Genomic DNA, 23,213 nt, shown 5'->3' with positions numbered 1-23,213 from the left:
ACCCAGTGGGTTGGGCTAGTCCTTCCCTCCAACACCGGGAGACCTAGAATCCCTCTGGATGGCCCTGGATGTGAGGGTGTCGCTAGCTCCTCCGCAGCAGAGGTGGCAGGACACTGACTGTTTAGACCTGGAGGAGGGTATATGTCTGTGTGTCTCCCTGGGATACCATGGTCATGTTTGTTTCATGAGTATGATGGTAGATTCTGCCATATGGCTAGCTGTGTGCATTTTGGAATATGTGGTGACGTGTGGCTTTTTTCTGCTTTGCTATCATGTGAAATTTCGTCTGACCTGGTAAAGCTGACCCTGTGTGGCTGTAGTCTTTGTGTACAACCAGGCTTGAGGTGTGCAGAGGCGCAAAACAGCATATATAATACTTCATGGCCCTGCAACTTGAGACAGAGTGTAAATGACCCTATGTATCTTTGTGATTCAGCAACCACATCTGAGGGATTACAGTGTAACAAGGTATATGACCTGGTATAGCTGCGCATGCCCACAATCCTAGTCTTTGGTTGGGGAGCTGAGATAGGAGGATCAAAGGGTCAAGGCCAGCCTCGGCAACAAAGTGATACGCTCAGCAACACAGCAAGACCCTGTTTCAAAACAAAATAAAAAGAACTGGGGGTGTAGCTCAGAGATGGCGCACCTCTGGAATCAATGCCTAGTACCAAGCACACAAAAAGATGTATGAATGATGTGGAGTTAGGTGATTGTTTTTGTGGGGTGGTAGAGGTGCCATTGTGTCTGTGTGTCTTTGTGACTGTGCACAACCACATTGGCAGGTGTATGTGATTTTGTGACACTGTGGAATCACATGTGAGGTCATAACTGCAGGACTTTGTGCCTGACTGGGATTTTAGGACATTAGAATCTATATGGCCCCAGCCAGGCATGGCAGTGCACACTTGTAATCCCATACTTGGGAAGCTGAAGCCGGAGGATCGCAGGTTCCAGGACAGCCTTAGCAAATAGTGAGACTCGCAGCAACCTAGTGAGACCCTATTTCCAGAAAAAAAAATTGTGTGGTCCTACAATTGTATGAAACTGTAAATAGCACCATGTGTGTTTTTTTGTGTGACTGAGTGGGCCCATTCATGACTGGTCATTTATGAGAATGCCACACAAGGTAACAGAACCTTTGTGGCTAGGGGAGGCTGGGTGGCTGTGCACAACACAACTGACACCGTGCACAGGCAGGAGCTCCAGGAGCAGCGCTCCCTCCCCTCTCCTCTCCTCTCTTCTCCTCTCCTCCTCGCCTCCTCTCCTCTCCTCTCTCTCCTCTCTCTCCCCCCACTGGGGGTTGAACTCAAGGGCATTCTACCTCTGAGCTATACCCCCAGCTCTTTTTATTTTCTTATTTTGAAATAGGGTCTTGCTAAGTTATGGAGGATGGCCTCAAGCCCAGGATCCCAAGTACTGGAATTGCAGGTGTGCACCACCACACCCGGCTTCTCTCTTCCTTTCACACAAGCTTACCTGCATCTCTTCCAAAGCCAGGGCTGTTTGTGGCTCCCTTTTACCACAGGATAGGTATCTAGCTTCTTAGTCTGTCATCTGAGACCTTCTCCCTCCATTCTGGCCCCCACCTGGCAGCTCTTCCATCTGAAGCTCCCACAGCCCCACCTGAGCCCCTCCCCCACTCCTTTCTTTGGAAACTGTCAACCTGGGAGGTCCCTCCAGCCTCCCAGGGCCCTGACTGAAGGATTTAGGGGACCTTTTGTTGTGTGTGTGTGAAGGTACTGGTGATTGGGCCCAGGGGTGCTCTACCACTGAGCTACATGGCCAGCATTTTTATATTTATTTATTTATTATGTATTTGGTACTGGGGATTGAACCTAGAGGTACTCTACCATTGAGATGCATCCTTGGCCCTATCTATTTATTCATTTGATAATGGGGTTGAACTCAGGGGCACTGTACCTCTCAACCATACCTCCAGCCCTTTTTAATTTTATTGTAATATTTGTTCCTTCGTTCCTCCCTTCCTTCTCGTCCTCCCTCCCTCCCTCTATTCCTTCCTTGTACTGGAAGTTAAACCCAGAGGCATTCTACCTCTGAGCAACACCCCCAGCCCTATTTTATTTTTTATTTAGAAACAGGTTCTCGCTCAGTTGCTGAGGCTATCCTCAAATCTTTGATCCATCTGTCTCAGCCTCCCAAACACTAGGATTACAGGCATGTGCCATCATGCCTGGGTCATTTTTTATTTTGAGACAGGGTCTCACTAAGTTACTGAGGCTGACCTTGAACCCACAATTCTCCTGTCTCAGCCTCCCAAGTGCTAAGGTCACAGGAGAGCATCACCATGCCCAGCTCTGCTGGCTGCTTTACTGTCATTCCTGTGTCCTCAGCCCTGGGTGCTGGGTGTGTGTAGATGTAGTAAAGGAAGGTAGTACAGATGGATGAGAAGCTGAGATTTCAAGAAGCAAGAGCCGGGCATGGTGGCGCAAGCTTGTAATCCCCGTACTTGGGAGGCTGAGATAGTAGGATCACAGGTTTGCGGCCAACCTCAGCTACTTCATGAGGCCCTCCACAACTTAGTAGGACCCTGTTTCAAAATAAAGAATAAAAAATAGGGCTGGGGATGTAGCTTGGCAGTAGAATGCCCCCTGGGTTCCATCCCCAGTACCTCAAAATAAATAAATAAATTAAAATAAAATAAAAAAGCAAAACTTGGGAGGCTGAGACAGGTGGTTCACAGGTTTAACACCAACATGCAATAACTTAGGAAGACCCTGTTTTAAAATAAAAGTGCTGAGGGTGTGGCTCAGAAGTAGAGAACTCTTGGGTTCAATCTCCAAGTACCACAAAAAAGTACATGCAGCTATATAGAATTGCAGACAAGAAAATACCCATAATCTCAATTCTTTAAAAAAATAAAGAGCCGGGCATGGTGGCACATGTTTGTAATCCCAGCATTTGGGAGGCTGAGACAGGAGGATCATGGTTCGTGGCCAGCCTCAAGCTACTTAGGCCCTTTGCAACTCAGTGAGACCCTGTTTCAAAATAAAGGAAAAAAAATAGGGCTGGGGGTATAGCTCAGAGGTAGAATGCCTCTGGGTTCCATCCCCAGTACTGCGAAAAGAAAAGAAAGAAAGAAAAGAAAAGAATGGGTTATTTCAGGCATACCCATTTATACTGTGGCTATATAAACGATGGTTACAAACTTTAGTATGCTTACCCTACCCCCAGATTGGTTAAACTCCCTAATAAAATAGCCTACTAACATATATGAAATCAGTGCACTAAATCACAAAGAAATCTTATCTATTGATGAAAACAGTTAGCCCCAGCTCTGGGCCCGGCACCCCACCTGAGGGCTGGGTTAGAGGTTTCCCAGCAAAGTAGTGAGGCCAGAAAAGGGGTTCAAGGAAACCCAATACCCCATATACTTGCTAAGGCACACAACTGGCTGGGTGCAGTGGCACACACCTATAATTCCGTACTTGCAAAACTGAGGCAGGAGGATCACGCGTTTGAGCCCAGCCTCAGCAACACAGTGATATCCTCAGCAATTTAGCGAGACTGTTTCCAAATGAAAAATACAAAGGGTTGGGGGTGTAGATCGGAGGCGGTATGCCCCTGGGTTCAATCCCCAGTACCACACACACAAAAAGACACAATTGCCTGGTCAGTTTGGAGTACAGCCAGCTTCTTGACATCCATTTTCTCCCTTTCTTTAGGGCTGCACCAGGGAAATCGAATTCTGGTTAAAAGTTTGTCCCTTGACCCTGGCCAGAGCCTCGAGCCACATCCTGAAGGCCCCCAGCGGCTTCGCTCAGACCCAGGTCCCCCTACCGAAACCCCTAGCCAGCGTCCTTCACCACTGAAGCGGGCACCGGGCCCGAAGCCACAGGGTAAGTACTTCCAGAAAGAGCAGAGAAATGGCCCAGGGGAGGGACAGAGGAGGGAAGAAGTTAACCAGTGGCAGAGGAGAAAGCTTGTTACGAACAGGAGGCCCCAGGGTCTGGGGGGTGGGGGGGCGGTGCTACCTACCCAGAGGGTAGAGGGCCTTTCCAGGGCTGACGTGTGTGTGTGTGTGTGTGTGTGTGTGTGTGTGTGTGTGTGTGTGTGTGTGTGCTGGGCTCTCACCTCAGCCCTGCTCAGTAATTACCCATAAAACGAGTTCCTGGAAAGGGTGTATTCTGGCCATGACAGCTGCTATCACCCCAGTTCATTGAGGCCTCTCATCTTTTCCCCACCCATCCCTCCAGTCCCCCCAAAGCCCAGCTACCTGCAGATGCCCCGGATGCCCCCGCCACCTGAGCCTATCCCTCCTCCGCCATCACGCCCACTGCCTGCAGACCCCCGAGTGGCCAGGGGTCTGGCCGCCAGGGCGGAGGCCAGCCCCAGTTCTGCAGCAGTTTCCTCGCTGATTGAGAAGTTTGAAAGGTGAGCCTGAACCCTGTAGGAATGGCGGGGAGGGCGGAGCTGGGATGAGAAGGGACCTTCATAGGGGAGGCCTATCAGTGGAGCTCATACTCTGCCTCCGTGTGTGTCCACACCCACCTCAGAGAACCTGTGATTGTCGCCTTGGATAGGCCAGTCCCTGGCCCCTGCCCAGGTCCCCCAGAGCCAGCCATGTTGCCTCAGCCACCCCCGCAGCCACCAGTGTCCCAGCTCCCCGAGGGCGAGGCCTCCCGCTGCCTGTTCCTGCTGGCTCCAGGGCCCCGGGATGGTGAGAAGGTGCCCAACCGGGACAGCGGCATTGACAGCATCAGCTCGCCATCCAACAGTGAAGAGACCTGCTTCGTCAGTGATGACGGGCCCCCCAGCCACAGCCTCTGTCCCGGGCCCCCAGCCCTGGCCACTGTGCCTGTTGCTTTGCCTGACCCCCACCGGCCCGGCTCCCAGGAGGTTGACAGTGACCTGGAGGAGGAAGATGAGGAGGAGGAGGAGGAGGAGGAGGAGGAGGAGAAGGAAAGAGAAATCCCAGTGCCTCCGATGGAGAGACAGGAGTCTGTGGAGGTACTGACCATTGTTCACCGAGAGGCAGGACCATGCAGAGAAAGCGGGAGCCCGGCTGTTGTGTTTGCCTCTTCCCCTAGCGTGGGATTTCTCAAAACCGGGCATCCTTGCCATTTAGGATGTTCACCTTCCCCGATCTTCTTTCTGGCACTGCCTACCAAGAGCAAAGGCCTTCCCCCCTCCAGTTACCATCACCACCAAAATGACCATGCACCTTTTCAGATGCCCACCAGGAAGGGGATTTAGCCCTCGCCAGAGAGCCACGAGCCACAGCTCTTGTTTTCATCGTGAAGATGGGCATCCTGATTAGGATGTGTGTGTGTGTGTATTGGGGGATATTTGGAGTTAAACTCAGGGTCACTCTACCACTGAGCTATACCCCTAACCCTCTTTATTTTTTATTTTTATTTTTATTTTTGGTACTGGGGATTGGACTCAGGGTCATTCTACTTCTGAGTTACACCCTCAGCCCTTTTTACTTTTTGTTTTGAAACAGGGTCTCACCGGGTTGCTGCAAGTCTAGCTGAGTTGCTGAGGCTGGTCTTAAACTTGCAATCCTCCTGTCTCAACCTCAACAGTACTGGGATTACAGGGGTCCATCACCACACCTGGTTTATATATTTTATTTTGAAACAGTATCTCACTGAGTTGTCTAGGCTGGCCTTGACCCTGGGATTTTCCTATTTCTGCTTCCCAAATACTGGGATTACAGGTGTGCACCACCATACCTGGCTTTTATTTATTTCTCTATTTATTTTTTGTGGTACTAGCAATTGAACCTAGGAGCATTCTACTTCTGAGCTGTACCCCCAGCCCTTTTATTTTTTTGTTTGGAAACAGGGTCTTGCTGGGTTGCTAGGGCTCTCCTGAACCTGCAATCCTATCTCAGCCTCCCAACTACTGAGATTATAGGCCTAAGTACTGGGCCCAGCTACTCATTAGGGATCTTTAAAGTCCTGTCTCAATCAGAAAAAGTCCCATGATCTAGTAGCTTTGTGACATTGGGCAAGTCTCTTCCCTCTTTGGTCAACCACCACAAGCCTCAGTTTCCTTTTTTTGTGGTACTGGTAGTGCTGGGGATCGAACCCAGAGGCATTCTACTTCTGAGCTCCACCAATAGCACCATTTTATTAAGTTGCAGAGGGCCTCCCTAAATTGCTGAGGCTGGCTGCGAACTTGTGATCCTCAGCCTCCAAGTACTGGGATTACAAGCATGTACCATCACGCCTGGCTTCCTTTCTTTTTTTTCTTTCTTTTTTTTTTTTTTTTAGTACTGGAATTTGAACCCAGAGATATTCTACCTCCTACCTCCACCCTATCCCTGTTTTATTTTTTATATTGAAGCCAAGTCTCACAAATTGCTGAGATCCTCCCTAAGTTGCTGTGCCTGGCCACAAACCTGTGATCCTCCTGTCTCGGCCTCCCAAGTACTAGGATTACAGGCGTGCGCCACCAGGCTTGGTTAAGTTTTCTTATTTGTCTAACAGAAAGTCTCTCCCATCCCAGAAAGGCTTCCCAACACCTGGCTGTGGAGATAAGGGCTCTTAGAGGCAGGGACCCCTTTTTGTGCCCTGGCAGCCTAACATTTCTTCAAAAGGCATTCCTGCACTTGATGCATTCTTAGCCAGAATGCCTGCTCCACCAGGACCAAGCTCAGGCTGGGTCCAAGAGCGGACAATTGGGATAAAAGGTCCTTGGCAAATATGTGCCCAACAACAAGAAATTGGACCACCAGGCAAAGCTTTAGGATTTTCTAGATACTTTTTGTTTGGTCCTGGGGATGGCATTCTCCCTCCGAGCCACACCCCCAGGCCTTTTGATTTTTTGTTTTGAAGCAGGTTGCTGAGAGTTTTTTGCTATTTGTGCACCACCACGCCCAGCTTGTTTTTCTTTTTCTTTCTCTCTCTCTTTTTTTTTTTTTTTTTTTTTTTGCTGTGTGTGGTACTTGGAATTGAACTTAAGGCCTTTCTACCTCTGAGATACATCCCTAGTCTTTTTTATTTTTATTTTTTTAAAAATGGAAACAGGGTTTCACAAAGTTATTATACACTGGCCTTGAACCTGTGATCCTCTTTGTCTCCTCTCCCCAAGTAGTGGGAATCTAGGTGTGGACCACCTCGCCTGGCTATTTTTGTGTTTTTCTCACACCCCAGGTACCCAGCAAGTCTTTGCTGATGGTGACCAAGTGGGCAAATAGCTAAGTAATATTTATAGATACTTAATCTGTAGTCAGCTCTGTTTTATTTTATTATTTATTTATTTATTTATTTTTCTTTGTACTAGGGATGGAACCCAGGAGCATTCTACCTCTGAGCTACACCCCCAGCCCTATTTTATTTATTTATTTATTTATTTATTTATTTATGTATTTATTTATTTAGTGGTACTGGGGATTGAACCCAGGGACATTCTACCTTTAGGTACATCCCCAGACCAATTTTATTTCTTATTTGGAAACAGGGTCTCACTAGGTTGCTAAGAGCCTCTCTAGGTTGCAGAGGATGGCTTTGAACCGATTATCCTCCTATCTCAGCCTCCCAACGTATTTTATTTTTTATTTTGAAACAGAGGGTCTCACTAAGTAGCTGAGGCTGGCTGTGAACCTGCGATCCTCCTATTTCAGCCTCCTAAGTACTGGGATTATAGGTGCGTGTCACCACACCCAGCACTTTATTTTAAAATATATTTGTTGGTGCACTGTAACTCTATATGATGGTGAGGTTGACAGTGATATGTTCATATATGCACATACCATTATTTGGTGTGTTTCTCAGATTTCCTCTTTCCCAACCCCTTCTCTCTCCCACTCCAAACCTCCTTTTCCGTCCTACTCCCTCCGCCATCTCCCTACACTTTACTTGTCTCCTTCCAGATTTTCATGGCATCCTTTCCCAGCCCAGGCCCAGTTGTCAAGGGTCTCACTAAGTAACTGAGGCTGGCCGCAAACCTGGGATCCTCCCGTATCAGCCTCCCAAGTACTGGGATTACAGGCACATGCCACCATGCTCCGCTAATTTGAGACAGAGTCTAAATGGCCCAGGCTGGTCTCAAATTTATGATCCTTCCTGCCTCAACTGGAATTATAACTATGAGCCACCACACCTGGCTTCTCTGGTTGATTTATATAAACCAATTCATTATCCTTTGCAAATCTTATAGGATCATGCAAACTAGTGAGTGGCAGAGCCAGGATTTGAACACAGAAAGCCTGATTTTAGTCAGGTATGGTGGCGTATGCTTGTAATCCCAGTACTTGGGAGGCTGAGACAGGAGGATTACTGATTTTAGGACAGCTTCAACAACTTAGACCCTCCACAACTTAGTGAGACCTTATTTTAAAATGAAAAATAAAATAGGGCTGGGGGTGTAGCTTGGAGGTAGATTGCCCCTGGGTTCAATTCCCAGTACCACAATAAAAATAAGTCTGACTTTTCAGTCCCTGTGCTTAAATCACTGCACTGTCACCAACGAGTACAGGGTGGGAACTGGGTGCGCTGGTACATGCTGCTAATCTCGGTTCTTAAAAGGCGGAGACAAAAGGATTGCAGGTTCTAGGCCAGCCTCGGCAATTTTGTGAGACCCTGTTTCAAAATAAAATAATAGCCAAGCATGGTGGTGCATGCTTGTAATTCTAGTACTTGCGAGGCTGAGACAGGAAGATCGTGCAGGTTCAAAGCCAGCCTCAGCTATTTAGTAAGGCTCTCAGCAACTTAGTGAGACCCTACTTCCAAATAAAATATAGGTCGGGAGTGTAGCCTGGAGGTAGAAGGCCCGTGGGTTCCATCCCCAGTACTACAGAAAATAAAATAAAATAATAAAAAGGGCCAGGCATAGTCGCACATGCCTGTAATCACAGTATTTGTGAGGCTGAGACAGGAGGATCACAAGTTCAAGGCTAGCCTCAACAACTTAGTGAGACCCTCAGCAATTTAGGTAGACCTTATTTCAAAGTAAAAAAACAAGAAGAATGTGGTAGTGCACACTTGTAATCATCATTACCTGGGAGGCCGAGACAGGAGTATTGCAGGTTCAAGGACAGCCTCAGCAAATAGTGAAACTTTCATTAATCTAGTGAGACCCTGTTTCAGAATAGAAGTAAAATAGTGCTGGGGTATAGCTCTGAGGTAGAGTGCCCCTGGATTCAATCCTCAGTGCCACAAAAAACAAAAACAAAAAGTAAAAACCATAAAGGGCTGGAGGTATAGCTCAGAGGTAGAATATCCCTGGGTTCAATCCTCAGTACCAAAAAAAGCTCCATGTATGGGCTTTACAATCCACCAGGAAGTCAGAGATGGGCGGCCTTATAACACTCGTTATCTCAGCATGGCATTAGACTTAGAGCAGGATGGGAGCTATTCTAAGAATTCTAGGGAGAACTGGCACAATAACGGGTGTCTATAGTCTCAGCTACTGGGGAGACTGAGGCAGAAGGATCCCCTGAACCCAGGAGTTTGAAGCCAGCCTGGGCAACGTAAGGAGACCTGGTTTCTAAAAGAAAAAAAGGAAGGCTAGGACATGGTGATGCATGTCTGTAATGCCAGTACTTAAGAGACTGAGACAGAAAGATCACAAGTTTGAGGACAGTCTCAGCAACTTAGCCAAATCCTGTTTCCAAATAAAAATAAAATAGGGCTATGGTTGTAGCTCAGAGGTAGAACACTGCTGGGTTCAAGCCCCAGTACCAAAGGAGAAAACAGACCTCTGGGGGCTCGGATTTGGTTATGGTCAAGAATGATGGATCGGGGCTCACCTCTTCTCCTTTCCAGCTGACTGTGCAGCAGAAGGTGTTCCACATTGCCAATGAACTCCTGCAAACTGAGAAGGCCTACGTCTCCAGGCTCCATCTCCTGGATCAGGTGAATGCCCATTCAGGGGTCCCAGGGCCCCAGGTCCTGGTAAGTGAATTGCTAAGAGTAACTGGTAGGGCCTGGGCCCAACTCTACCACTTGGCCAGAATCTAGAGGTGGGACAGCCCCTTTCTCACCTTGAAGCCAATTTGTCCCTGAAACCTACTCTGATCATGATCCCAAGTTTGATGCTTGTACCAACCCTGACTCTTCACCCTGAGCACCCTGGCTGCTCTCTGGCATTAATCCCGACCCTCCCCAGATCCTGAAGTTACTCCTCAAGGTGAGCCTCATTCCCCTCCAGCCCTGTTCTTGACTTCACATCTACCAGAATCCCTGAGGGAGGGATTTTTGTCTCGGTTAACTGTTCTATCCCAGTCTCTAGGACAGGGCCTGGCACACAGGACCCACTCAGAAATATTTGTTAAATGAATGGATCAAATTCCAACTTCTTCCTTGATCCTGAATCTATTTTAGACCTTGCCCCTGATCCTGACTTCTCGTTCCAACACTTAACTCCAGGCCCTAAACTTGACAACCTGAAGTCTAACCACGTACAAAACCCTGACTCCATTCCCTCCACCCTCAGTCTCAGGACCAGTGCTGATCCCAAAGCTTCTCGCAGCCACTGCAAGCTGCCCCTTCCCCAGGAGAGCCCTAGCCCTACCCCCACTGAGTGCACCTGCCCTGCCCCACAGGTGTTCTGTGCCCGGCTGCTAGAAGAAGCTCGGAGCCGCAGCTCCTTCCCAGCAGACGTCGTACATGGCATCTTCTCCAACATCTGCTCCATCTACTGCTTCCACCAGCAGTTCCTGCTGCCAGAGCTAGAGAAGCGCATGGAGGAATGGTGAGGCCCCAGGCCCAGGCCGCCAGCTCCTTCCGGCCCAAGCCCAGATGTGCACAGCTTTGCCTGGAGGTGGCGCTCAGCAGTAGAGCGCTTGCCTGGCATTCCCAAGGCCCTGGTTTCATCCTCAGCTCCATGGAATAGTTCATTCCTACCTGCCCTCTCATATCCACAAAAAGAATCAGGCCCACAGATCTGTCTGCTAGGCCCTCCCAATCTAATGTGCAATACAAACCCAGTTAGAAAAGGACAAGAGGACAGAGCCCTTAAGAATAAGAGGTTCAAGCCAGGTGTGGTGGTACAAACCTGTAATCCCAGTACTTGTGAGTCTGAGACAGAAAGATCACAGGATTGAGGACAGCCTCAGCTACTTAGTGAGACTAAGCAATCTATCAGACCCTATTTCAAATAAAAAACAAAAAGGGTTGGGGATGAGCTGGGTATGGTGGTGCACACTTGTATTTTCAGTACTTGGGGCGGGGGGTGAGACAATGATTGAAGGTTTGAGGACAGCCTTAGCAACTTAGTGAGACCCTATTTCAAAATAGAGCTGGAAGTGTAGCTCAGAGGTAGAATGTCCCTAGGTTCAATCCCCAGTGCCCCCCACACACATAAAGAACTGGGGTGTAGCTCAGAGGTAAACCGCCCCTGGATTCAATCCCCAGTATCCCTCCCATACAGACACACATGCACAAAAGAGTAAGCGATTCAGAGCTAAATTTGCTGAGTCCAGACACTAGCCACATCCCTTTTAGCAAGTTTCTTGAGTTGCTATACATCAGTTTTCTCATCTTTAAAATGAGGATAAGCCAGGCATGTTGGTGTATACCTGAAATTCCAGTACTTAAGAGGCTGAGACAGGAGGATCACAGGTTCCAGGTGGGCCTCAGCAATTTAGTGAAACCTTGTTTCAAAATGGAAAATAAAAAGGTCTGGGGGTGTAGCTCAGAGGTAGAATTCTCCTCGGTTCAATCCTTAATACCAAAAATGAATGAATAAATAAGCAGGGCTGAGCTGGGCATGATGGTGCATACTTGTAATCCCGGTATTCTGAAGCTGAGACAGGATAATTGCAGATTTGAGGCTACAATTCAACAGTTTAGCAAGATCCTCTATTTAAAAAAAATAGAATAAAGCCGGGCGTGGTGGCACATGCTTGTAATCCCCGTGTTTGGAAGGCTGAGACAGGAGGATCGCGCAGGTTCAAAGCCAGCCTCAGCTACTTAGTGAGGCCTCAGCAACTTAGTGAGACCCTGTTTCCAAATAAAGTATAAAATAGGTCTGGGAGTATAGCCCGGAGTTAGAAAAGCCCCTGGGTTGCACCCCCAGTACCACCAAAGAAAGAAAGAAAGAAAAGAAAGAAAGAAAGAAAGAATGAATGAAAGAAAGAAAGAAAGAAAGAAAGAAAGAAAGAAAGAAAGAAAGAAAGAACCAAAGAAAGAAAGAGAAAGAATAGGGTCAAATGTGGTGGCACATGGTTGTAATCCCAGAACTTGGGAGGCTGGGACAGAGAATCCCAGGTTTGCAGCCAGCCTCAGCAACTTAGTGAGGCCCTCCATAACTTAGTTGAGACCCTGTTTCAAAATAAAGAATAAAATAAGGCTGGGGTTAGAATGTCTGAGTTCAATTTCCAGTACTGAAAAAAAAAACTAGAATAGGCTGGGGATGTCATTTGGAAGTTGAGTGCCCCTGCTTTCAATCCTTAGTACCATAAGTAAATAAATAAGTAATGGGGAGGCATACATAAATAAATAGAAAGAAAAGAGAGAAAGGAAATAAGAAAGAAAGAAAGAAAGAAAGAAAGAAAGAAAGAAAGAAAGAAAGAAAGAAGGAAAGAAAGAAAGAAAAGGGGAGGCAGACTTGGTGGTACATTCCTATAGTCCCCGTACTTGGGAGGTAAATACATGCGGGTCATAGGTTTGAAGCCAGTTTCAACAATTTAGAGAGACCCTGTTTCAAAATGATAATTTTAAAAAAAAGGATTGGGAATATAGAGGGGATATATTTTCAAACCCATACATGTAAAAAGCTTAGAATAAAATAATACCAGTATAGAAGAGCTCAGTAATTATGAGCTGTTATTATTTTTTTTATTGTGTGTGTGTGATACTGGGGATGAAACCCAGGGGCCTTCTATATCTGTGCTATATCCCCAGACCTATTTTTTTGTGTGTGTGGTGTTAGTTGTAGAACCCAGGGGCATTCTACCTCTGATCTACACCTCCAGCTCCATTTTATTTTTATTTTTTATTTACTTTTTCGGTACCCTCCAAGCTACACCCCCAGCCCTATTTTTTTATTCTTTAGTTTTTGAAACAGGGTCTCACTGAGTCGCAAAGGGCCTCACTGAGTAGCTGAGGCTGTCTGCAAACCATGATCCTCCTGTCTCAGCTTCCCAAATGCTGGGATTACAAAAGTCTACCACCATGCTGGGCTTTATTTTTATAATTTTTAAACAGGGTCTCACTAAATTGCAGAGGGCCTCACTAACTTGCTGAGGCTGGCCATGAACCTGTGATCGATCCTCCTATCTCTGTCTCCCAAGTATTAGGATTACAGGCATGCATCACTGCACCCAGCTCCCACACCTATTTTATTTCTTATTCGGAAACAGGGTCTGGTTAATTTGCTGAGAGCCTTGGGCTAAATTACTGAGGCTGCCTTCCAACCTGTTTATCCTTCTTTTTCAGCCTCCTAAGTATTGGGATTATACCATGCTGGGTTTGAGCTGTTGTTATTTTAATCAGTGCTTGGTGGGGGTGAGGATGTGAGGCTGTGGGGATCCTGACTAATAGGACTGAGCCTAGCCTGGGGGCTGATTAGGCTTCAGGCAGGGGAGTATGGGGGAAGGGTGGTGTTTATCTTTATTAATGAGTTCTAACCTCCAGGCTCTCTTTCAGTTCAGCTTTTAGTCTACAATACCTGCTGAATGAGGGGTGTGTGTGTGTGTGTGTGTGTGTGTGTGTGTGTGTATGTGTTACTGGGAACTGAACCCAGGATGGCTCTACCACTGAGCTATATTTTTTATTTTGAGATAGGGTCTCACTAAATTGCTGAGGCTAACCTCGAACCTATGATCCTCCTGCCTCAGCCTCCTAAATAGTGGGAAATTATCTTATTATTTAGCACTGGGGATTGAAACAAGGGGTGTGCTACAACTGAACTATACTACCAACTCTCTTCATTTTATGTTTTTTTTTTAGTGGTACTGGGGTGGAGCCCAGAGGCTTTCTACCTCCGGGCTATACTCCCAGACCCTTCTTTTTTATATTTTATTTGGAAACAGGGTCTCAACAAGTTGCTGGAAGCCTCACTGAGTAGCTGAGGCTGGCTTCGAACCCGTGAGATCCTCCTGTCTCAGCCTCCCAAGCGCAGGGATTACAAGCGTACACCACCACACCTGGCCTTCATTTTCTGTTTTTAAACAAGGTGTCACTAAATTGCTGAGGCTGGCCTTGAACTTGATATCCTCCTGTCTCAACCTCCAAAGTACAGAGATTACATGTCTGAGCCACTGTGCCTGGCTGGGAAATGCTTTTTTTTTTTAAATAACACTTTTCTATTTTTGGTACTGGGAATGGAACCCAGGGGCATTCTACCTCTGAGCTATACCCCCCACCCCTATTTTTTATTCTTTATTTTGAAACAGGGTCTCACTGAGCTGCAAAGGGCCTCACTAAGTAGCTGAGGCTGGCTGTGAACCGTGATCCTCCCGTCTCAGCCTCCCAAATGCTAGGATCACAAGCGTGCGCCACCATGCCCGGCTTTAACACTTGTTTTAAAAATAACATTTTTAAATGACAATAACACAATAAGACTATGTCATTCCAATCTGTTTCAAATTATCTCCATGTCCCCAAAACCCCAGGATAGTGTGTCCCTCTCACTAGACTGTGACCACAGAGGGCTGGTGTGAAGCTTGATTCCCATATCTCCCCCCTAACTTGTGACCCCAGGTTGGGTTTGTCTCCCACATCAGATTCTGAGCAATGAGGAGCGCTAGCCAACCTGGTCACTTCACTTGGCCTCCCCAACCAGACAGTGAGCTTCTTAGGGCTCTGAGGGTATGGCTGGTTTTCGTGTCCCCGGCACCATCGAGCACAAGGTCAGGGACAGGATCAGTAATCTGTGCATGCAGTGGCAGGGCAGGTGCTCTGCAGGGCAGAGCCAGAGCGGGGAGAGGGGGTCCCAGGATGTGGCCTCAGGTCCAGCCGAGCCTCTTGGCCTAATAGCCCTGTCTAGAGTAGAAGCAACATTTTCATAGAAACAGCCCACCAAGCAGTAGGTTTTCAGGCCAAAGAGAGCCATGTGCTGGGGCCAGAGACCTATGGGGGCCCTGAGCGCTGCAGATCAGCAGGAGCACATCAGCCCACGCTTCTACCCCAGGGACCGCTACCCACGCATTGGGGATATCCTCCAAAAGCTGGCACCCTTCCTCAAGATGTATGGCGAGTATGTGAAGAACTTTGACCGGGCGGTGGAGCTGGTCAACACCTGGACAGAGCGCTCTACCCAATTTAAAGTGATCATCCACGAGGTGCAGGTCAGTGGCTGTGTTGAAGGGCGCAGACTGGGGCAGGGTAGGCCTGCGGGGACCTGAGCTCCTGTGCTTGTCTCTGTCGCAGAAGGAGGAGGCCTGTGGCAACCTGACGTTACAGCACCACATGCTGGAGCCTGTGCAGCGCATCCCCCGCTACGAGCTGCTTCTCAAGGACTATCTGCTAAAGCTGCCTCAGGGCTCCCCGGACAGCAAGGATGCCCAAAGTGAGTGTGTGCACCAGGCCTGGCCGGACCACCGAGGCAGCCCTCTACTGCCACATGATTGGCATCCCAGAATAGCACCTGCGGTCTTAGAGGCCCATAGCAAGACTCTGAGGGAGACCATAGGATGAACCTCCACGTTGAGTACCCAGAAAGAATACTCAGAGTGTTCCAAGCCAGCGTGGCAGAGCACGCCTGTAATCCCAGTACTTGGGAGGCTGAGATAGGAGGATTGCGGGTTCAAGGCCAGCCTCAGCAAGTTAGTGAGGCTCTCTGCAACTTAGTGAGACTCTGTTTCCAAATGAGAACATTAAAAAGGCTGGGGGTATAGCTCAGAGGTAGAATGCCCCTTGGTTCAGTCTCAGTACTACAAAATAGAAGATAGGTAGGTGGATAGATGGGTGTGTGTGTGTGTTTGAAGAGTACTCCAAGCCATGCACGGTTGTACATGTTTATAATTCTAGTATGTGGGAGGGTGAGCCAGGAAGATTAATGGATTCGAGCCCAGCCTCTACAACATAGCAAGACCCTATTTTAAAAAATAAAATGGGCTGAGAAACTCAGAGGCACACACATATAATCCCAGTACTTGGGAAGCCGAGACAGGAGAACTGCAGGTTCGGGGCCAGCCTCAAGAATGTAGTAAGACTCTCAGAAACCTGGCAAGACCCTGTTTAAAAAAATAGGGCTGGGGGATGGAATGCCCCTGGGTTCAATCCCCAGTACCCAAAATAAAATGAAGGGTAGAATGACAGAAGTCAGGTTGGAGAGAGGAGCAAGGCTTTGAAGGCCAAGCTAAGGAGATGGATTTCTCGTGAGTTTGGTGGGGAGCCGTACAAAAGTTCAGGCTTGAATTGCATGGGGAGACCAAGAGAGAAGTTAGAAGACCGTTACAATAACCAAAGTGAGAAAAGCCCACTTGGATGAGGATAGTAGTAGTGGAAGTGCTGAAAATAGTTCCATTTGGGATACTTTTTTTTTAAGTAGAACTGAAAAGGTTGGGATGGGAGTAGATGTGGAGCTTAAGAGTCAAGAATGGTGGTTCTAGCTGGGCGTGGTGGTGCATGTACGCAGTGATCCCAGTACTTGGGAGGCTGAGACAAGAGGACCGCAGGTTCAAGGACAGCCTCAGCAATGTAGCGAGATTCTCAACCAACCTAGTGAGGCCCCATTTCAAAATAAAAATACAATAGGGGTGAGTGTGTAGCTCAGAGATATAATACGCCTAGGTTAATTACACACACACACACACACACACACACACACACACACACGATGGTTTTTAGCCAGACAAAGTGTCATATGCTTGTAATCCTAGTACTTGGCAGGCTGAGACAGGAGGATTGCAGGCTCATGGCCAGCCTTAGCAATTTAGTGAGACCCCCAGCAACTTAGCAAGACCCTGTTTCAAAATCAAAACTAGGAAATAGGGCTGAGGTGCAGCTCAAAGGTACAATGACCTGGGTTCAATCCCCAGTACCAAAAAGAAAAATGATGGTTCTTGAAGCCAGGCACAGTGGCACATGCCATAGTCCCAATACTTGAGAGGCTAAGACAAGAGGATGGCAGATTCACCAGGGACGGTAATTTGGTGAGACCCTGTTTCAAAAGAAAAAGAGGCTGGAGGTATAGCTCAGAGGTAGAACACCTCTGTGTTCAATCCTCAGTACTACATACAAAAAAAGTATGATTGTTCTTGAGACGAGCTCAGGAGTTTGATTTTGGACATGTTTAAACATGCTGCCAGTTTAGGCAGTTAAATGAGTCTAGAAGTCCAGGGAGAGGTTTGTATGTCACTGGCAGTTACATAGTGTTCAAAGCCGTGGGGCTGGCCAGGATCACCAAGGAAGGGTGTGAATGTAAATGGAGGAGAATGGGACCAAAGTTCAGCAAAGGAGACTGTAGGAACAGCCATAAAGATAGGAGGACACAAAATGGGGAGCCAACACTTCCTCAGCTGCACCCTCTCACCCCACCAGATGGGGTATGTTGCTAACAAAGCCTGGACTTCTAGAGTGAGCTAGACCTCTTTAGAGAGACCTCTTTAGAGAATTTGATAGCTGAGCTCTCCAAATGGACATGTGCACACAAAGTATATACCTCATTCCTCCCTGCCGAATAAGAGCCCCACTGAGATGCCGGGATGAGCTAAATAACCCGAACCTGTGGAAAGAGCCTTTTAGACTGGTTCATTGGGATGAGACTGATGGATATACATCTCCAAACTGAGCCCTCAGTCTGAGGTCCCAGTTATAGATACCTACACTGTGTTCTTAAACAAAGATCCCTAAACTTGGCCACAAGAATGCTTTCCTGTTGGGTACAGTGGCACACACCTGTATTTCCAGTGTTCAGAAAGCAGAGACAAACAAACCCATCACTTCCTGTGTTGTACCAATTGCAACCCCATTCAAGTCCCCAGAATCTACATCAGACCTTGAGTTTGGCCAATTGAATGCCCCACATTGAACTCAGAGATTAAACCCCCAGAATTTCCAATCTAGTATTCTGTGTTCTGGATTTGTTTAATTAATTAATTAATTTATTTATTTATTTGTTTTGGGTGGGTCTGAGGATGGAACCCAGGGGCATTCAACCTCTGAGCTACACCCCCTGCCCTATGTTTTATTCTTTATTTTGAAACAGGGTCTCGTTAAGTTGCGGAGGGCCTAAGTAGCTGAGGCTGTTCACACACTGTGATCCTCTGGTCTCAGCCTCCCAAATGCTGGGATTACAAGCATGTGCCACCTTGCCTGGCTGTTTTTTGTTTTGTTTTGTTTTGTTTTGTTTTTGACCCTGGGAATTGAATCCAGGGGCCTTCTACTTCTGAGCTATATACTCTCAGTCCTTTTTATTTTGAATTTTGCAACAGGGCCTCACTAAGTTGCTGAGAGTGGCCTCAAACCTGAGATCCTCCAGTCTCAACCTCTGAAGTACTGGGATTACAGGCGTGTGCCTTCACACCCAGCTCCTGTTCTGGTTTTCAGATCTGCTCAGAATGAGAATCTCTGAATGAAAGCTAGCTAAAATGTGCCCACTAAGATCCTCAGCCCAAGATGAACTCCCTCTTCTTTACCCCTCAGACTACAATCCCCATGCTGAGCCCCACTCAGTCATACATCTGCTACCACAGATGACTCACACATTCTCTAGCTCCTGGTTGAATTCCTCAGCCTGCACACTGGGATTACTGTTGAAGTCAGCTGTCTGAGCCCCAGACTCAGCTCGCCCCAAGATCCGAGACTGCAAAATTTGGACCAGGCTCCATTAAAGTTCAGTCCAGCTCAGCATGGGAGTGCATGTCTGTAATCCCAGTGCTTGGGAGACTAAAAGGAGGATCACAGGTTCAAGGCCAGCCTGGTCAACTTAGTGAGACTGTGTTTCTTTTGTTTTTTTTTTATTCTCAGTTTGAAACCAGGTCTCACTAAGTTGCTGAGGCTGGCTGCAAACCTGCAGTCCTCCTTCTCAGCCTTCCAACTGGAGGAATTACAAGTGTGTGCCACTGTGCACACACCTTGGAGGTAGAATGCCCCTGGGTTCAATCTCCAGTACAAAAAAAAGGAGTAGAGGAAATTACACAAAAATATAAAGAAAACATTTTTATGTATTTGTGTATTTATGTATGTATGTATTTATTTATTTATTTGTACTGGGGATTGAACCCAAGTTATACCCCTAGTCCAGTTTTTAATTTCTTAATTGGAAATAGGTCTCACTGAATTGTGGAGGGACTCACTAAGTTGCTGAGACTGGTTTCGAATCTGCCACTCGGCCTCCCAAGTACTGGGATTACAAGCATATGCTAGCTAAAGAAAACATTTTAAGACCACCCACAGTCCTCTGTCCACAGACAACTTGATAAACATGGGTGTTTCAAACTTCCAGTTACACGTGTAACTATTCTTTTCATTCCTATGAATGGTAGTATTAATCTTGCCAAGCTTGCAGTTAGTGGCGGGCAACTTTTCATGTTCTGCTCTTGTGGCATTAAGACCGTTTCTGATTTCAAATGATGTTGTGGGGGACCTCACTGACACTTTCTGGGCCGGGGTGGGTGTGGTCAGGCCAGGAGGAAGTATCCAGACAGGAAAAGGCACAAGAGCTTCCTGTCTGCCCACTGCCCATCTGACCTCCTTCTCTGCACCCACAGAGTCTCTGGAGCTAATCGCCACAGCAGCTGAGCACTCCAATGCTGCCATCCGCAAAATGGTGAGTGGCCTTTCACCCTTCCCTTCCTCGACCACGCACCTGTGGTATCTATCCCAGGGCCGGGGGGCTTGCGGCTCTGGGACATCCTCTGTCTCCTGCCAGGAACGAATGCACAAGCTGCTGAAGGTGTATGAGCTGCTAGGGGGCGAGGAAGATATTGTGAGCCCCACCAAAGAGCTCATCAAAGAAGGCCACATCCTCAAGCTGTCGGCAAAGAACGGGACCACTCAAGACCGATACCTCATACTAGTGAGTGCAGGCGTGGGGCTGTGGCGGGAGTGCCCTCCCCTGCTCACACACCCACCTGCTACTCCCTCAAGACCCAGATGGGTGCGGTGGTGTATACCCGGAATCCCAATAAATGGGAGGCTGAGATAGGAGGATTACAGGAGGTTTGAGGCCAGGCTCAGCAACTTAGTGAGATCCTACTTCAAAGTAAAAAAATAAAATAGAGCTGGGGGTAGCCTCAGAAGTAGAATGCTCCTGGGTTCCAGCCTCAGTAACACCCCCCCAAAAAAAGACTACACCTACTGCCAGTCTCATAGTGACTTGCTGCTTGTGCTATGAATTGTTCTTTTCTTCCTTACAGATGATGTAGCTGATGCTTAGAAGTGACCTGCACATGGTCACAGACTAGGAAGTGACTCCCAGGCCTAGGCTCTTCCTTTGCAGCTTCGCTTCCCAACCTAGTCTCTTTCCTCCATCTGTTGCTTCGAAGCTGGGCGTGGTGGCGCACGCTTGTCATCCCAGTACTTGGGAGGCTGACACAGGAGGATCGCGGGTTCGCGGTCAGCCTCAGCTACTTAGTGAGATTCTGTTTCAAAATAAAGAATAAAAAAAAAATAGGGCAAGGGGGTATAGCTTAGAGGTAGAATGCCCCTGGGTTCCAACCCCAGTACCACACAAAAATAGAGAACTTCGAGATTCTCCCAAGGTTGGGGAGCAGGGTCATATCCCCACGAGGTACCCCGCACATACATGCCCAACCTTTTCTTCTAGTTCAACGACCGCCTCCTTTACTGCGTGCCCAGACTGCGGCTCCTTGGCCAGAAGTTCAGCGTGCGGGCACGCATTGATGTTGATGGCATGGAGGTGAGTATCGGCAGGTGGGAACTGGAAACCTGAGGGGGTGTTGGTGTTCAGAAGAACAAAGATGTACCGGCTTTGACCCCAAGTCTGCATGTCCGTACGCGCATGCCTCGGGCCCTGGGGAGCTCAGTAGGCCACACGTGACCCTTTCTCCCACCACGCAGCTGAAGGAGAGCTCCAACCTCAATCTGCCTCGGACCTTCCTGGTGTCAGGAAAGCAGCGCTCCCTGGAGCTCCAGGCCAGGTACCTGCCCCTGCCTATGCGTCCTCCAGCCCCGTTTCCTTCAGGTCTGCGTGGGCATTCCAGGCTCCACATTGTTTGGGAAAGAGTGAGCACCCTTTCCCAAAGATGCAGGCTTACTTTTCAGCTGTGGGATAGTCCCGAGGGCTAGATGCTTTGGGGCCAGGAGGATTACTTCCTGGCCTGGAGAAAGCTAGCACTCCTGTCAGGGGGTATTTGGGAGAATGAATAAGATCTTCTTCATTGAAACAAGAATTGAAGGCCGGGCGTGGTGGCGCACGCTTGTAATCCCTGCACTTGGGAGGCTGAGACAGGAGGATCGAAGCCAGCCTCAGCTACTTAGTGAGGCTCTCGGCAACTCAGTGAGACCCTGTTTCCAAAGAAAATATAAAATAGGTCTGGGAGTATAGCCCAGAGGTAGAAAGCCTCTGGGTTCCACCTACACATACACACACACACACACACACACACACACACACACACACACACAACAAGACTTGAGCCAAGCGTGGTAATGCACAAATATAATTCCACTACTTGGGAGGTGGAGACTAGAGGATTGTAGGTTTGAGTTCAGCCCAGCAACTTAGTGAGACCCCATTTCAGAATAAAAAATAAAAAGGGCTAGGAGTGAAGCTGGGCGTGGTGGTGTACTCCCGTAAACCCAGTAATAGGGAGGCTGAGGTAGGAAGATCGCAGGTTTCAGACAAGCCTCAACAACTTAGTGAGGCCCTCAGCAACTTAGCAAGACCCTATTGCAAAATAACAAATAAAAATAGGCCTGGGGTGTGCCTCAGAGGTAGAATACCCCTGGGTTCAATCTCCAGTACCCCCACTCCAAAAAAAACACAACTACTTAGTGAGGCCCTCTGCAACTCAGTGAGACCCTGTTTCAAAATAAAGACTAAAAAATAGGGCAGGGGTGTAGCTCAGAGGTCAAATACCCCTGGGTTTCATCCCCAGACCTGCAAAAAAAAAAAAAAAAACCATAAGGATTTGTTTGGTGAATTTTGTGTGCAGGAGAGAGGAGAGTTAGAAAACTAGATACTAATCTTAACATGAATAGCAGTACCACAAGGAGTTTATTGTAGACTGACAGACTGAAGAGAAATAAGAAGCAAATGCAATGCAAGTGGTTCTCACAGGAGGCGGGTTTGGGAGAAACAGTCCCAAAAGACATTTGTCGGACAGTGAGGAAACTTTGAATTGAATTGAGTCTTATATATTGGAATTATTGATATTGGAACTTTCTGAGGTGTGATGATGGTTTTCTAGGGGAATGGCCTCGGTTTTTCTTTTGTTGTTGTTTTTGTTGTTGTTGTTGTTGTTGTTGTTGTTGTTGTTGTATCAGGGATTGAACTCAGGAACATTCTTTTTGTGTATGTGTGTGGTACTGGGGACAGAACCCAGGGGCTTTTCTACTTCCAGGCTATACTTCCAGACCTATTTTTTTTGTGTGTGTGTGGTCCTGGGGGTGGAACCCAGGGGCTTTTTACCTCTGAGCTACACTCCCAGCCCTATTTTATACTTTATTTGGAAACAGGGTCTCACTAAGTTGCTGAGAGCCTCACTAAGTAGCTGAGGCTGGCTTCAAACCTGTGCGATCCTCCTGTCTCAGCCTCTCAAGCACTGGAATTACAAGTGTGCACTACCACGCCCGGCTTGAACTCGGGAACATTCTACCTCTGAGCTATACCCCTAGTCCATTTTATTTGATATTTTGAAACAGGGTCTTACTAAATACACTGTATCTCTGCACTGCTATGTGTGTGTGGGGTGTACTGGGGATGGAATGCAGGGGCATTCTATTTGTGGACTATGCACCCAACTCTATTATATTTTGAAACAGGAATAGCTAAGTTGCAGAGAGACTCTACTAAGTTGCTGAGGCTGGCCACAAACCTGTGACCCTCCTGTCTCAGCCTCCCAAGTACTCACTGGGATTACAAGCATGTATCACCATGGCGAGCTAAAATATTTTTAATTGTATCAAAATCATGGATATATAGATATTTGTTGTATTAGTGTTATCTTGTCTACTTTTCTGTATGCTTGAGGTTTTTCATAATAAAAATATTTAAATATTTTAAAATAGAGCCGGGCATAGTGGTGCACACTTATAATCCCAGTACTTGGGAGGCTGAAACAGGAAGATGCAGGTTTGAGGTTAGCCTCATCAATTTAGTGATGCTTGCAACAACCTAGTAAAACCCTGTTTCAAAAATAAAAATAAAAGGAGAGCTGGGCGTGG

At 47.5% G+C, this 23,213-nt stretch overlaps 1 protein-coding gene across 1 annotated transcript in view; it reads left to right on the top strand.

Moving 5' to 3' along the window:
* The window catches only part of FGD1 (FYVE, RhoGEF and PH domain containing 1), a gene marked incomplete at both ends in the record, with an annotated part of 56,680 nt that overhangs the window by 19,784 nt on the left and 13,683 nt on the right, over nucleotides 1-23,213 (top strand). Inside the window, 11 exons of the mRNA XM_080719117.1 lie at nucleotides 3,687-3,860; nucleotides 4,218-4,395; nucleotides 4,518-4,971; nucleotides 9,738-9,827; nucleotides 10,517-10,665; nucleotides 15,049-15,205; nucleotides 15,288-15,426; nucleotides 19,574-19,632; nucleotides 19,735-19,881; nucleotides 20,632-20,724; nucleotides 20,886-20,965. Of these exons, the coding sequence (XP_080575243.1) occupies nucleotides 3,687-3,860; nucleotides 4,218-4,395; nucleotides 4,518-4,971; nucleotides 9,738-9,827; nucleotides 10,517-10,665; nucleotides 15,049-15,205; nucleotides 15,288-15,426; nucleotides 19,574-19,632; nucleotides 19,735-19,881; nucleotides 20,632-20,724; nucleotides 20,886-20,965 (1,720 nt within the window). The remainder of the gene's footprint in view (nucleotides 1-3,686; nucleotides 3,861-4,217; nucleotides 4,396-4,517; nucleotides 4,972-9,737; nucleotides 9,828-10,516; nucleotides 10,666-15,048; nucleotides 15,206-15,287; nucleotides 15,427-19,573; nucleotides 19,633-19,734; nucleotides 19,882-20,631; nucleotides 20,725-20,885; nucleotides 20,966-23,213) is intronic.

This window comes from Muscardinus avellanarius (assembly GCF_963383645.1).
Source record: "Muscardinus avellanarius genome assembly, chromosome: X".
NCBI lineage: Eukaryota > Metazoa > Chordata > Mammalia > Rodentia > Gliridae > Muscardinus > Muscardinus avellanarius.
This window is presented reverse-complemented; position numbering and strand designations above follow the sequence as displayed.